This window comes from Taudactylus pleione, unplaced genomic scaffold (genome assembly GCF_031769625.1).
Source record: "Taudactylus pleione unplaced genomic scaffold, aTauple2 ptg000296l, whole genome shotgun sequence".
In the NCBI taxonomy this organism is placed as follows: domain Eukaryota; kingdom Metazoa; phylum Chordata; class Amphibia; order Anura; family Myobatrachidae; genus Taudactylus; species Taudactylus pleione.
Window position 1 is genome coordinate 13416984 of NW_028284698.1, and position 16161 is coordinate 13433144.

Consider the following 16161-nt stretch of genomic DNA (forward strand, 5'->3'; position numbering starts at 1 on the left):
CTTTTTTTTTAATGCACAACATACTGAAGATAGAGCATTATGCAAAATCCATATCTGCTTCCAGTTTCTAAATTCCTCACAAAGTAGGTTGAATAAGTTACTCTGGGGCTCTGGCAAACACCATGTGTACACAGTGGAAGTTGCTCAATGAATTTTTAGGTGGCAGCAGGTGCTAGAAAGTGGAGGTTATCTAGAAAATAAACACAGATGGAAACCTCCATAGTACATTGCTGTGAACCAACTTGTAAATAAATTGCTGACTTTGTTACACACATTTGCACATATATGCTAAGCCACTTCATAGCACTCCTGGTAAGAGTGGTCCTAACTCTAAGTAATGAGTCTTTATATTAAGTCATTCACTCAAGTGATTTAGAAAGTAAGGGCTAACTTACCAGTAGATACACCAAAAGCATCCAGTAAGGCGGTACAAGGGCCAGCATACCAGTGTGACTCCATATGTGCATGAAAGTTAGAAAATGCCACCGTAATAAAATTAAAACCTAAAAAACAACTTTGTATACAAATGTTGTTGTTCACAGCTAGAACTAAACAGTTTATTTTGTTTTCTTCTGTTGATGGTCTCATAGGTGGCTATACGAATCAAGACAAACCACACCCACGGGGAGAGATTGTCATTGGAGGGCAAAATGTTTCGATGGGTTATTTTCGAAATGAAGAAAAAAGCTTAGAGGATTTCTATGTGGATGTAAATGGGCAGAGGTGGTTCTGTACTGGGGACATCGGCGAGATCCACCCAGATGGCTGCTTGCAGATAATTGGTATGTCATCCAGCTGTACCAATAGCTGCTGTTCATTTTTAGACATTGCAGAAGCTAAACTTGCCTTTTGTGTCATTTTATTTACAGATCGCAAGAAGGATCTTGTGAAGTTGCAAGCTGGAGAGTATGTGTCTTTGGGCAAAGTGGAAGCTGCTTTGAAAAATTGTCCACTCATTGACAATATCTGTGCTTATGCCAACAGGTAAGATACCCCTTACCTTCCTTTTATTTTTTTTCCCCCAAATTACATTTCTCTTTCCTCAATGTTGGGGGACACTGGACCATGAGGTTGTAGCTGGGACTGCAGGAGCTGGCACTTAAATTAAACCTGTAGCTTTAACCCTAAGCTCCTCACGTCTGCAACCCCATGATGTCAGTGTAAATTAAGTGCCTGAGAAGTTCGGCAGTGGTAGGGGCTGCTCTGCATGTTTTTATTAAGTTTAGCAAGAGTTGCTAAAGTGTCAGTGCGGCAGGAAGGCATAGCTCGGCGGGTGCCAGTAGGGGGGTGCGCAACTGCGGCTCCCCCCTTAGCACTCCACTCTCCTCAGAGAGTGCATGGACCCGGGCACAAAGCACGCCCCTTACCCTTATAGAGGGTGCCAGGCAGCTGCATTGTCCTGGATGGCTGCAGCCATCTTGCCAGGTTTGTTAGGGCGGCCCCCTTGTGAGGCGTGCCAGACCACAGGCTACCCCACGGTGGTGCATTCCAAGTGCTTTCCCCACATAGGGGGGGTTGAGGGGGGAGAGTAGCACTTGCTGACTGGAGAGTGCAAGGAGAGGATGCATAGTGCAGGGCGCAGAGCCTGTCACCGCTGGACTCCCCCCTGCTTGTGGCTGCTTGGTTCAGTCTTACTGACTGCATAGGATGCTGGAAGAGAGAGAACTTTGCTCTGCGGGCTCAGTGTTTATCCGGTGGTGGTTCCTTCAGCTCCTCTGCGGCTGCTAGCCTGTCAAGGACAGATAAGTATCCCATTATTTATATGGTTTGCTCAGGGTTTGGGATAACCGTTCCCAGTGACCTGGCCTGCGTCCACTGTAATCAGGGTGACCTTGTGGAGACTATGGCGGATAAACTGAAGGCGGTCAGAGCAAAATGCACTACCATGGCGTTTTTTCACACATGCCCATTGTCAGGCAATATTGCTATGTGGAGTCCGGGGCACTGTGTGCAGCGTGTCAGGCACGTGCGCAGCCGTCAGGTGGCACCATGTCCACCCTCTGGACGCGCCAGTGTGAGAACAGTCTATGGGTCGGTCATTCTCCGATTTGGTGCAGCTTATGACGCGTCAGCAGGAGGAACAGGCTCTTGCGGTGGCTGCAACCGTTTCGGCCATAGAGAGTTCTGGATTGTCAGTGGCAGCTGGTGCAGCTTCTCTGCTGCAGCCCGAATCACCTTGGCTTCGTACCATGGAACGCTCGGCGGGATTCCAGAAAGTTTCCTCTTATATGGAATGTTTCTTTGAGGATCCTAAGCTGCGCAAAATGCAGAAGCGTCTTCTTCCATGGGGCCGCTAGAGGTTTCCGAGTCCGAGGAGTAGGAAGGTGAACTACCAGAAGAGGCATTTCCCCCCGAAGGGGAGGACCCAGAGCCTTCTCTGAATCATGGCGTGGAAGATCTAATTGCTGCAGTGTGGTAGTCTCTAAACTGCCTGGACTTGGAGGCCCAAGCGGTGGGACCGTTCAGGCGCAAGAGGACAGTTACCTTTTCTACTTATCCGGATCTCTCCGATGTCATGGAAGAGGCGTGGAAGGCCCCAGATAAGAAGTTCTCTGTCCCTCGCAAGTTTACGTCCCTTTACCCGCTTCCGTCTGACCTTGTCACCAAGTGCTTCCCGTTCAGGGTGCGTTCAAGAATCTGCTGAATAAGAAATTGGAAGGTTTCCTTAAGTCCATATTTATTGGCTCGGGGGTCGTTATTCGCCCTATGCTGGCCTCAGCGTGGGTCGCTCGGGCCATGGAAACCTGGGCCGACAAGCTTGTTGCTGGACTTAAGGGGGACTTGTCCAGAGAGGCATTAATGGATTTGGCGGAACAACTTCGCAGGGCAGCTGAATATGTGTGTGAGGCCGTCCAGGACGGTGCTCAGGTGGCATCCAGGGTCTCGGCGATGGCCATTTAGTCTCGGAGGGCAGTCTGACTTTGTGAATGGGAGGCTGACGCTGAATCCAAGCAGTCTTTAGAATCTCTCCCCTTCGGCGGAGGAATTGTGTTTGGGGCTGAGTTGGACACCATTATTGCCCAGGCTACGGGGGATAAAAGAACTTACTGCCCGTGGTGGTCCAAAAACAGCGGGGCCCACGGTTTCGGGCCTTTTGCTCCTTCAAGGGGGAGCATCTACTAGAAGTCAGTCTGCCCGGGGCCGGTTTTTCCACAGCAGGGGTTCCGTTCCTTAGGGCAGGTTCTCTCAGGAGCCAGGGCTCTGGAGAAGCCTGGTGCCTGACGGGGTCTTGGCCCACCCAGTCCGGTCAGGGGTAGGCTAATGCCTGCTCCAGTTCAGGGACCGGTGGGTGGCGTCGATGGCCGATGCCTGGGTGCGGAGCATTGTCTCCAAGGATATGTCATCGACCTCGGGTCAGCCGCTGCAACGTTTCTTCGCTACGGCCCTTCCCCTTCGACCAGCCATTAGTTCTCTGCTTGCGGAAGGCGTTGTGGTTCCAGATCTGGCGTTGGAACGGAAACAGGGATTTTACTCCAACCTCTTCCTTGTTCGGAAGCCCAACGGCACCAATCACCCGATCTTGAATCTACAGGCCTTGAACACCAGACTGGGGATGGACCAATTCCGCATGGAATCTCTCCGCTCGGTGATCAAGGGAATGTCTGTTAATGAGTTTTTGGCCTTTCTCAGCGTCTGGGATGGGTACCTCCCATGTTCCTATTTGGTCAGATCATCGTTCTCTCCTCAGGTTTGCAGTCGGCCTGGCACACTATCAGTTCCAGGCTCTGCCTTTCGGCTTGGCAACAGCCGCACGCGTCTTCACTAAGATCATGGCGGCTATGACGAGCCTGCTGCACAAGGACGGGATAACGGTCGTTCCCTATTTGGACGATCTGCTGGTAAAAGCAGATTCAACTTCCCAGTTGCAGGCCCATCTGCACCACACTGTGCAGGTGCTTCAGGATCATGGCTGGATCCTGAACTTTGAGAAATCTTACCTGACGCCTTGCCAGTGCCTAGTAGCCCTCTTCGACACCTCTCTCCAATGAGTCTTCCTGCCTGTCCAAAGCCCGGGCCCTTCAGTATTTGGTCACGACTGTGCTGTCGGTACCTCGCCCGTCCATCCGGCTGTGCATGAATCTGTTGGGCATGATGTTCTCCACCTTCGAGACCATCCAATATGCCAGTTTCCACCTGCAGGAGTTCCAGTGGGAAATTCTCCACAATTGGACGGGTCGCATGGAAGGCCTCTCCTGTCAGCATCTGGTTCTGTCTGACCGCACTCTGCAATCCCTTCAGTGGTGGCTGGTTTTCGATCACCTGTTTTGAGGTCGCTCCTTGGCTACTCCAGACTGGGTCATTGTGACCACAGACGCAAGTCTCCTCGTTTGGGGAGCTGTGACGTCGAACCTTTGTTTTCAGGGTCTTTGATTGACAGGGCAGTATCAGATGACGACCAATGTGCTGGAGCTCCGTGCCATCTCTCTGGCTCTGTTGGGAGCCCTGTCTATCCTAGCCGACAGGCCGGCGCGTATCCAGTCGAACAACGCCACGGCGGTGGTGTATATGAATTACCAGGGCGGCAGCAATGGCGGAGGTGGCCCACATTCTCAGTTGGGCAGAGACCTTTGTTCCCTCACTCTCTGCAGTGTTTATTATTGAGTAGAGAATTGGGAGGCGGACTTCTTCAGCAGGAACACCTTCCTGCCGGGGGACTGGTCTCTCCATCCGGAGGTCTTCCACCAGTTGGTACGGAGGTGGGGTCTTCCAGAGGTAGACCTGATGGCGTCTCGGCACAATTACAAGGTGCCCAGATTTTGTGCGAGGTCCAGGGACCCACTGGCCTTTGCAGTGAATGCCATGACCGTCCCGTGGCAGTTTCGGCTGGCATATCTTTTTCCTCCGATTCCCAGGTTACCTCGAATACTCCGGCGGATCACTGAGCAACCGGTTTTAGTGATCCTTATGGCTCCGAATTTGGCCGTGCAGGTCGTGGTACGCCGCCGTTCTCCAGCTGGCCGTAGGTCCAGGTTGGTGCCTTCCGCGGAGGCTGGATCTGCTCCTGCAAGGTCTGTTTCAGCACAAGGACCTTCCTCAATTGGCTTTAACGGCCTGCCTTTTGAGACGAAGCTCTTAAGGGCTCAGGGGTTTTCCCCTTCTGTGGCCGTACTATGTTGCAGGCCCGGAAACCGATTTTTGTCGCGCAACTATCACAGGGTCTGGAAGATCTACATCTTGTGGTGTGAACGGCGCGAGGATCACACATCCCGGTTTTGCCTGCCAAGGTTTTTAGCTTTCCTTCAGGGAGGTCTGGAAGCCTGCTTGCGGCTTCGCTCCTTAAAAGTTCAGATTTTGGCTCTGCCGATTTCCAGCGACGTCTGGCCCTCCTGCCAGAGGTTCTGATTTTTATTGCAGGGAATGTTGTGGGTTCAGCCTCTGTTTCAGCCGCCGGTGGCTCTGTGGGATCTGACCTTGGTCCTCTCCGCTCTTAAGCAGGCCCCTTTCGAGCCTTTGGATTCTGTGGACCTTCGATTTGTCACGTGAAAATTTGTTTTCCTTATGGCCATTGCCTCGGCTCGGCGGGTCTTAGAGTTGGGGGCTTTATCTTGCAAACCACCGTTCCTCATTTTCCATGACGATAGGGCGGTACTCTGAACAGTACCTTCGTTGAAACCGAAAGTTGTTTCGGCTTTCCACTTAAACAAGGACTTTTTCTGTGTTTTCCTCATCGGAGACTTCCCGGGATCGGGACAATCTGACTGTTGGAAGTCGTCCGTGCCCTGTGGATCTACTTGGACAGGACTTCGGCCCTCCGTCGGACGGATTCCCTACTGGTACTCTACGTCTCTCAGAAGTGTGGTTGGCCGGCTATGAAGCAGACCATCGCACGTTGGATCCGATCAGTCATTTGTCTGGGCTTTTCTGATGCAGGACGACTGGCACCTGCCAGGGTGTCTGCTTATTCTACGAGGGCAGTGGCGTCACCGGGACTCTGTGGTCACTTATTGATTACTGTGCCTGCCGCTGAAGAGCTACTGACTGAAGTTGCGAGATGATGACATCATCTCGCAAGACTTTCTTCACTGGACTTCGGGTGGGGACTGGGAGGCATGTGCTATAGTGCAGCAGTCAGGGGCAAGGCTCAAGTCGTTGGAGCGGATTATGAATATATATTATATTGTATATTTCTGTATACATGTGTATATACATATAATTTCTTTTTAAAAAAAAATTGTTTTTTTTTGGTCTCCTGGCTATGTCGTCTGCAGCCAAGAACATTTCTAGACAGTGTGATTATAAGATGCTTTCAAATTATTTATTTCTATGCAAGCTCATTGGGATAATACTTGGAAGTTATGTTCCAAAATGTGTTGCAGCAGCAGGTGCTAATCATTTTTGCAGTGCAGTTTAGAAAGAGCAGACAAGTGATTGGCGGTTATGCATTACAGCACAATAGCAGTTTATAGATAGAAGAGCAGTAATATTTTTCATTGGTCATATTGTCATTCATTTTATGTAGTCACATGAATATGTGACAAAAATGTCCTTTAAGATAAAAAAAAAAAAGCACCTTCCATGTTTTTGCTGTTCTTTACTCAGTGGGATGTTTTCACCATTTATCTGTGCTTTGGAGACAGTGACTAATCTCCTTTGTATCCTGTTTCAGTTACCAGTCTTATGTGATCAGCTTTGTTGTTCCTAATCAGAAGAAGCTGACTAGTTTAGCACTACAGAAAGCGATCGAAGGAACCTGGGAGGAAATCTGTAACAATCCGACAATGGAGGCAGAAGTATTAAAGGAGATTAAAGAAGTAGCAAGCTCAAGTAAGTGACATCCTGTTTGTTCAATCTCTTGCTTGATTTGGCCTAGTTATTTCAAGCTAATGCTTTCCAGAAATGTGCCCTATGCAACTTCCCAATAATAATAATTATTATTCACATTGGCAGCTCAGAGTATCTGAAATATATCATAATTTTAAGTCAAATAATTTGACCTTGTCACCTATAATAACCACTCAAAAAGCAATTTACTCTGACATAATGTATATTTTCTGGCTATAATCTCGTTGCGTTAATTGTATAGATCTCCATAATCTATTCAAAAACATGCCATATCAGATCTCCTAGACATAGTACTATTAATCATGTCGTCATAATCATGTACACCGTACATATTACTCCCTCAAAGCAGCTTAAACACAGATTCTGTTATAGATTAGCCTCATAAATTTAACATATCACATCATGGGGACAATGATGCTTATCAGGAAAGATTGCACAAATGAAGATTTACTTTAAGATATTATATATTCTCATCAGTGTAATCTTTAGTAAAAATGCTACAACTAATAAAGCAGTTTAGCATATATATATGATCTCCCATGACCTCTCTGCTTGTCTGAATATGTATATAACATCTGTGGATCCCCCCTTGTGCAAAACTAATAAATAAATATATATATATATATATATATCTATCTCTCTCTCTCTCTCTCTCTGTGTGTGTATATATATATATATATATATATATATATATATATATATATATATATATATATATATATATATAATCTTGACCTTGATGATGGAGCAGTAAATAGCTCCGAAACATTGTGATATCCCTGTGTCCAGCTGTTATCTTTGACTAGAGTGCAGCCACACCAGAGTTATATTTGGGCAGACTGCTGTCTGACCTTATTGGAGGGCACCTGGACGTTCCCTACTTTGTTTATTGGGAATGCCACCCTTGGATTGTATGTGTGTATATATATATGTATGTGTGTGTGTGTGTGTGTGTATATATATATATATATATATATATATATATATATATATACGTACATTCTGTCACTCAAATGGTTCCCATATATTACTTCCCCAGCTGGCCTCCGTAGAAACAGCTGGGTGGCTGAAATGGTATATGTATAGTTAGTCGGCGGCACTCCGGTCAGTCATTAAATGATCACGCGCTGAAACGTTTAAGTAATATCAACACTTTTGTGATCATTTATTGACTGACCAGAGTGCCACCGACCGACTAATAGATAGATAAATCTATCTCTTTGTTCCCAGTATAACATTGCTGCTTCCACTTTGTAACATGTAGCTTAATTATATAATGTTCCATATCATCATCATTCTGCTCCCAATATAGTTCATATGCTCCTATTCTCATATACCATATAGAAATAGAACTGTCCCTATGTACCATAAACCATGGGGGAAGAAAACGTACTTATTTGTGTTCAGAGGATATGTTAATAACTTATTTATAAGACTCCACATCTATGCAGCGCATAGTTTATGCAGAGGATATGTTAATAACTTATTTATAAGACTCCACATCTATGCAGCGCATGTTTAGTCCCGGGCCGGGATTCCGACGCCAGGATTTCAACAGATGGCATCCCGGCCATTGGTATTTTGACTACATCCCACTTGGATGATAGAAGAGATTGTGATATTATCAACAGAGAGCAAGAGGGAGAGATGGAGGGTTCCCTTGAATGGGGAAAAATAATAATTTTGATCATGGCCATGTTATGCTTTAGGAAGTGCTGGGATGGGATGAGATGGCAGATAGGCAGTGGGAGACGCGTGAGAGAATGGAGGGTGAGAGGCTAGGAAAGGAGTGGTAGCTTTGAGTGCCATCAGCGTAAAGTTGGTATTGATGGCCGAAGGAGTTGATGAGGTTTCCAAGGAAGGAGTTATAGATTGAGAAGAAAAAAAAGAGGGCTGAGGACAGACCATTGGGTGACACCAATAAATGACCCATGAAAGGACAGAGTCATGAAGGTTGGCGGAGTGTCAAAGATGGCAGGTTGAGGAGAGAGCATAAACATTGTGAGGCAAATTTTAGTGGAATGGAGGAGAAAAAGTGAGTGTTTCTAAGGATAGGTGAGACTATGACAGTGGTCTCCAACGTTAATTGAGGTGTGAACTAGTTTAGGAAAATAAGAGCTACTAAAATTGTAGAAAAATAAATATCTGGCTAATAACTGAACAACTGAAGGTAATTTTAATGAAAATGAAAAAAATGTTTTATAGAAAATAACAATGCATTTAATTATTACAGTGATATTGTTGTAGTTTGTAAATAAAATGTAAGCACAGGCACATTTCACTGTTAATTACCGGCTCCAAAGAGGTAAGTGCAGTAGAGGAGCAGAAGATATAGGCAGGGCTGCTGTGTGATTTTCCTGCAGGGGTGGGCGGGAGTCACTCTCTCCACCGTAGCGTAAATATTGTGGATGGAACCACGGGTAAGCACGTCAGGTGATTGCTGTAGAAGCTGCTGCAATCACCTGACTTGTTTCCCCGTGACTCCACCCGTGGCATCGATGCCACGGGGGGAGCACACGTCAGAGGTCAGTTGACTAGGCAGTACTGCAGCTAGGTGAGCTACCAAAATTGGTACAAGTTGGAGACCACTGGACTATGACATGTTTGAAAGAAATAAAGGGACAGATTAACCTAGCGCTAAATGAGCAAGGGGATCAAATAAAAATGCAGCAGTATAAAGAAAGAGTTTCTTGTCAACCCCACATACAAAAATTAAGTAAATAATACTGTGCCTTAATATTTAAGCTGGGACACCAATATAACATATAACACACACAAATATTATTGAATAAAATACTTATAAATTTTTTATATCTAAGGCTAAATATCAACATGCAAATCACACTGAATATGTGTAAATGAATAATTAAGAACAATTGGCACAATGAATCCTGTTACATAAAAACTATAAATAATTACATTTAGCAATAAGAGTTGATCAGACTCTTATAGAGAGAGTATGCAAAGAAAGAGAAAAATGAATAAAAATCAGTAGAAACATACAAAATATATCCAGAGTTTGATGTAGCCAAAAATGTATCCAATGAAGGCATATGTATCTAAATGGCTGATACAAATTAGTGACTCCAGATGGTAACTCCGGAGCCCCTTTCAGGGGAATGAATGGGTAACGGTTCTCCTCTGATTAGTAATAATAAAGATAGCCCGGAATTAATAAATTGAAAAATGTGCTGTCTTATGGGAGAGTCTGTATACTTATATATCCTTTGCTGTGTATTAGAGTCTCGTATATCTGTATCTGACCACAGCAAATAGTTAGTAGTGAATACTCACTGACACCCTGTAGTCAAGGCTGTACCATAATACAGGGAAGGACAAGTCCAGTATATCATCCGCCACAGGACACTCACGGCTCTTGACTCAAAAGAAGGCTGCGGCACAAATGTAATGGTCTGCCGTGGGATGCTCACAGCCACCATCTTGGTGCACAGGAGACAACGTGGGCAGCATAGCATGGAGGGAGCCGGAAGCGCTGATCATGTAGAGCTGCCCTGAATTAGGGTAGCTCACGTGTCACAGCTGCCCAGTCGCTCTATATTTCAGGCTGGGGTAGAATTGCAGCATCAGTCTGTCAGCCAGTCAGGTAGTGGTCAGTGTAAAGTAACAAGCCCAATGTGGATCTCCGGTTCACAAGTGTGGGAGCAGCCCTCCACGCTGTGCTGCCCACGCTGTCTCCAGTGCACCAAGACAGTGGCTGTGAGCGTCCCGCAGCAAACAATTACATTTGCGCCGCAGCCTTCTTTTGAGTCCTTGAGTGTCCTGTGGCGGATGATATACTGGACTCGTCCTTTCCTGCCTTATGGTACAGCCTTGACTACAGGGTGTCAGTGAGTATTCACTACTAACTATTTGCTGTGGTCAGATACAGATATACGAGACTCTAATACCCAGCAGTGGATATATAAGTATACAGACTCTCCTATAAGACTGCACATTTTTCAATTTATTAATTCCGGGCTATCTTTATCATTACTAATCAGAGGAGAACCGTTACACACTCATTCCCCTGAAAGGATCTCTGGGGTTACCAGCTGGAGTCACTAATTTGTATCAGCCATTTAGATACATATTCCTTAATTGGATACATTTTTGGCTACATCAAACTCTGGATATATTTTTTATGTTTCTACTGATTTTTATTCATTTTTCTCTTTCTTTGCATACTCTCTATAAGAGTCTGATCAACTCTTATTGCTGAATGTATTTATCGTTTTTATGTGTAACAGGATTCATTGTGCTAATTGTTCTTAATTATTCATTTACACATTCAGTGTGATTTGCATGTTATTTAGCCTTTGAATAAAATACTTACACATAAATATTATAGATATAAAATGTATGCTATATTGGTGTCCCAGCTTAAATATTAAGGCGCAGTATTATTTTCTTCATGTTTGAAGGAAATGGTGAAAGCCAGAATATAGGATCAATTTAAAGAAATGGGTATGGGAGGAGCAAGCATGCGGGGAGGTGTCAGGAACTAGGGTGGCTGGTGGAAGGCAGTTAGGGGTGGGGAAGGCAGGTAGTGGGGGTAGGAGGTTGGAGAGAAGAGAGACCTTTGTGGATGGCTTTGATTTTTGTAGAGAAGTGAGTAGCACAGTCAAGTGTATAGAGGGAGGAGGGAAACTGATGAGCTGGAGGGCAGAGGAGAGAGTTTAAGGTAGCAAAGAGATGGAGTGGGTTGGGGGATTGGGAGGAGATAAGAGATTTGAAGCAATGAGACAGAGCGGAGGAAGTGAGCATTAACTTGAAATGCATTTAATAAACGTGAATGTTATTTCCTCCAATACTGTTCAGCTGTCCTGTCTGAAGGTATGATGTGAACTTAGAGTGTCCAGGCTGGGAAACAGACTAGGGAAGACCCAGCATAATGGCTGGAGGAGGGTTGAGTTATAGTGTGAGACAGCTTGGTCAGGGCCAGCTAGGGTGGAGGTGGGAGAGAAGAGGGTGTCCAGAGAGGAGGAGAAGAGGGTGCGGTCAAGAGCAGCAAGGTGAGCATGACCTTGGGAGGGGGGAACTGAAGGTGGGAGGCAGAGACTAAAGAAGAGAAGATGGCGTCATAGAAAGGGAGGGGGAAATTTGGTGATAGCTGAGATATCACAACGATGGGAGACTAGTTCAAGTGAGTGACCACTGGAGTGGGAAGGGAAGGATGTCTATTGGGCGAGGTCAAATGAGGAGTTAAGGGGAGAGCAGCTTGGAAGCAGCGGCATGCATGGGGTTGTCCAGAGGGAAATTGAAGTCACTCAGAATAAGAGAAGGAAGGTTGGAGGAAAGGAAGCGCTGAAGCCAGGCAGCATAGTTATCTTGCAAGTGTGAGTAGGGACTGGGGGAGGCGGTAGATTACTGCAACCTGGAGCTGAATGGGGTTGAGGAGGTGGATAGAGTGGACTACAAGGGAGATTGATCATCCATGTTTATGTAAATTCTGATGCAACATTTAAAGAGTTAATGCTATTTTTACTATTTTTTCTTAGAGGATGGTTGTGGTTACGCCTCCCAGATTTGGCCATGCCTACTCTATCACTGTAATCTATTTGGCGAAGAACCAGTACTTCATAAGTACTGGGCATAAAGCGCCTAGAGTCACTGGTTCCTAGTGGAATTATAGGCTCATCTCTGTGAATGTAAGACACTAACCCTCATTAGGGACTAAACCTAGTTATTTAGTAGATATGAAGTTTTTGGTGTCCTAACTATATGGAAATAATCTTTTTGGTAAAAAAAATTATACACAATTGCATTGTACCCAATGTTTTGTTCCTAAATATGACCTAGGTGATAAGTTCCATAACTGCTTCTTACTAAATTGTATTTATCTTGTTTTGCAGTGAAATTGGAACGGTTTGAGATTCCCATCAAGGTACGATTAAGCCCAGATCCCTGGACTCCTGAAACTGGTCTTGTTACAGATGCATTTAAACTGAAGAGAAAAGAACTGAAAAACCACTATCTAACTGACATAGAGCGGATGTATGGAGGAAAATAGAAGAGTAACAGTGTGTGACTTTCTCCAGCCTGGATATACATCTATTGGGAACGTTGTGACTATGCATGTTTGTGCAGTTAAAAGTGAAGAATAATTATTATAGGTTTTAATGACTCAAATGTAAAATGATTTCACCTGAATAATGAACTAGTCAGCGGTTATTTATTTGAACAAATCCTTTGCACACAACACCCTCCACCTTAACTTGTTATATTACCAATATGAAAGTAACATTTTATTTCTGCAGTCATAAAAATAACTGGTTAGTTAAGGGTATTTAAACACAAGTGTCTGGGTTATGGAAATCTTTTTTTTTTTTTTGTTGTTGTTTTCTCATTACCTTCTACCAAACACGCCTAAATGTGTGTGTGGAATACAAAAAAGTGTTCTACGTGCATTCCAAATCTGTTTCTAGGTCTGTCTTAGGTCTTAGAGGGAGAAAGGGATTGCAAAACCTTTACTGACTGACTCTTGGCTGTTGCACTATGTGGAAGCATATGGTTTTCAAAGTTGTTGTAGTCTTTGCTTGCTATGTATATGGTGGCAGTGTTCTCAAACATCCACACTTTGTGATCAATCTATTTTATGATATTCTGTGCTTAACCTGCCCTGAAATACTACATATGCAGATTCTTCTGAGGAGCAGCACATTCTGTGTTGGCTATCACTGGCATGATGCTGGCACCATAATAGACAATCCCCTTGTGCAGTACAGGGTATGGGCTTTTGTTGCCATTCTAAATGGAAGATAATCAATGCTCGTCTTATAGCCCAATATGACTTTATCATAGCATTTGCTGTGTGTTTTCTGTTACAGATTCGTATGTGATCATAACTTTTTATTATTGCATTGGATCTTCTTCCTACTGCCAGTCCTACCAGATATTCAGTAACTGTCGTTTCCATAACACTGCAGAATGTAATACACTGAAAATATGATCATTTATTTACAGGATGGCTTTAAGAAAAACAAGGAGCAGCTTTATGGGGCATCCCAAAGTGTTCTGTGCTTTTTAATGAGCAAATAATTGGTAACTTTTTTGAGACAAAACATTGAAACACAACAATAATTGCTCATTCGAGATATGGGTGTAACCAATTTATGTTATGTATTACTGTATTTATTTTATGACTTTACATATCTGGACTGACAATGTTTCTATAGTACTGCTTCTAAAATCCATTTAGTTCAATCTTAAATGAGAAGATCATTATATGAACCAAAATATCCCAAAGATAGGTCTGCAAATCTTAAGAGACTGCTACGGGTTTTGCTGCAAAGCTCAATCACTAGAATGTTGTTGTTCGTGTGTGTGTGTGTGTGTGTGTGTGTGTGTGTGTGTGTATATAGACTGGAAATTCTGTGTGTATTGTACATTGAGATAATCCCACGTTAATAGGGGCTGCTGTACTGCTGGCTACATAGGCCAACAATTCTCCCTGTTGATGGGCTTATCTTTTTTTTTTTTTTTATATTGGTTCCAATAGTCTAATTTAGCCATCATCTGTAGTTAGTATCTTACATGTGAAGAATTTAAATAATATAAAACAGGATTAGACTAGCTGATGTTCCCCTGCTGTTGAACTACAACTCCCAGCATACCCTGCCAGCCAGCCACTCAACAGCAGCACAAATCATAGCTAGCCTACCTCTGCTGTAAAACAGGATGATTCTTGATGCAGATGTACTTGGCACTTTTCTGATGCTGGATTGTTACTGGTGTTGTAATGATTTTGTACAGTTTTCCGCTAGCCACAGAACATGTCTTTGTAAGATCTTAAACTATTTATTAGGGTGGAGTATATTTTGAAACCTATTTAAAATCATATGTATATGATGTTTTGAAATGTCTTATTGTCACTGTATAGAAACTGGGTTTTATGGATTTTTGTTTTGCTTTCCCTTTTTTTACTTGTTTGTTACTGAAGCAGGACATATTTTCTATGGTATCTTCTATAGCCAGTATTTAACTAGGATATTTAGTCTGTACTTAATATGAAGCTTTTGTTCTAGTACGAGTTTTGGCAACCCAATGAGGTTTGTTACGACTCGCGGTGCACCATTGGCTAAGTATAGTTGTTGCTGCAGTTACCCTATAGCTGGACCTCTCTCTTACAGACTAGTTACCGGAAGTTCTGAACAAACAGTGCGGCCTTATTTGTTCCCCAAACTAATCCAGTAGTACTGTATTCTGAGTAAACGTGAGTCAAACGATGTTCTTGATGCCTGTTGCAACCACATGGGACAGCAAGTTAATTTAAATGGCCCTTAAAGGGATCGGTTAGTCTGTGGGGGGTGTACACAAAAATCAGAATGAACCTTTATACCATTAAGATGTAATTGAACTTTCCTTACCAGTGACTAATGGTGTAAAATCTGCAGTCAAAACAAGCCCTTAAAATGCACCAGTCATTTACCCATAATGGAGGCAGCCATTTTGTTGTCGTAACTGAAATTCATGACCATTATCTAGGACCGAGTGACTCATGAATGTCCGGCCTCATGAGAATTAGTCCTGCAGTGCCGTGGTGATGTCACTAATTCCTGCTTTATTGATAGCCAGTGGTCTTGTGAATATTATTTAGTCCTATTGCTTCCACTGTGTATAGATGATTGGTGTTCTTGTAAGCTTCAAGAAAAACAGGCAGCCATTTTTTTTTTTATAATAAATGGAACTGATTTTTATATTTACCACTGCCACAAAAGAAGGGACCACTTTAACTTATAAGGGGAAAAAAACAAAAGGGTTTATGGTTTTGTGTACTTTTGTTTTCTGAACATATCGAGTAATTGGAGTCTTTTCCTACCTGTTAATTTATTACAATTTTCCAGGTTTAGATGAATATGGTGGAACAGATGTTAGCATGTCATTGACATGACATGAATGCATTTGATAGTGTAAAATGCTTGACTTTTTCGAGAGGTTGTGTTTTTTTTTTTTTACAAATTGTGTATTAAAAACTGCCTTTGTGTGTCTATATTTCGGATTGTCTCAGGATTAATGCCTCCATTGAGGACAGGAAAGTGAAACATGCATTCAAACCAGGATGAATAAAATGGTTACAATTGGTTACAAAGCTATGTGTGTTTATTTTATGTCCTTATGATCAATATTGTTCCATTTTACTCCCTACACAACTGCAGGCTAAATATATAGTGATCTACAGTATGTATACAAAGCACTAGGATTTCCATCTCTTATACTTCTTTAATTCTCAGAAACAAAGCTTTTACTTTTTGTTGTCTATAACTGAATTTACAAGGGTTTTCTACATCCTGGCAGATTCCATTCATTGATTTGTACACACGATGTCTATTATGTCTCAAATGCAGACTTATCAGGGCTTGCTCAATTGGGTTTTTAGCC

The 16161-nt window shown here is 43.6% G+C and overlaps 1 protein-coding gene across 3 annotated transcripts in view; it reads left to right on the forward strand.

Moving 5' to 3' along the window:
• ACSL4 (acyl-CoA synthetase long chain family member 4) overlaps positions 1-15865 on the forward strand; it is an 84701-nt gene extending 68836 nt beyond the window's left edge. For all 3 annotated transcript variants that reach the window (XM_088482852.1, XM_088482853.1, XM_088482854.1), the window contains exons 13-16: positions 591-782; positions 870-984; positions 6608-6765; positions 12636-15865. In XM_088482852.1, the coding sequence (XP_088338978.1) occupies positions 591-782; positions 870-984; positions 6608-6765; positions 12636-12793 (623 nt within the window). In that variant the 3' untranslated portion in view covers positions 12794-15865. The remainder of the gene's footprint in view (positions 1-590; positions 783-869; positions 985-6607; positions 6766-12635) is intronic.
• The last annotated feature ends 296 nt before the right edge of the window (positions 15866-16161 follow it).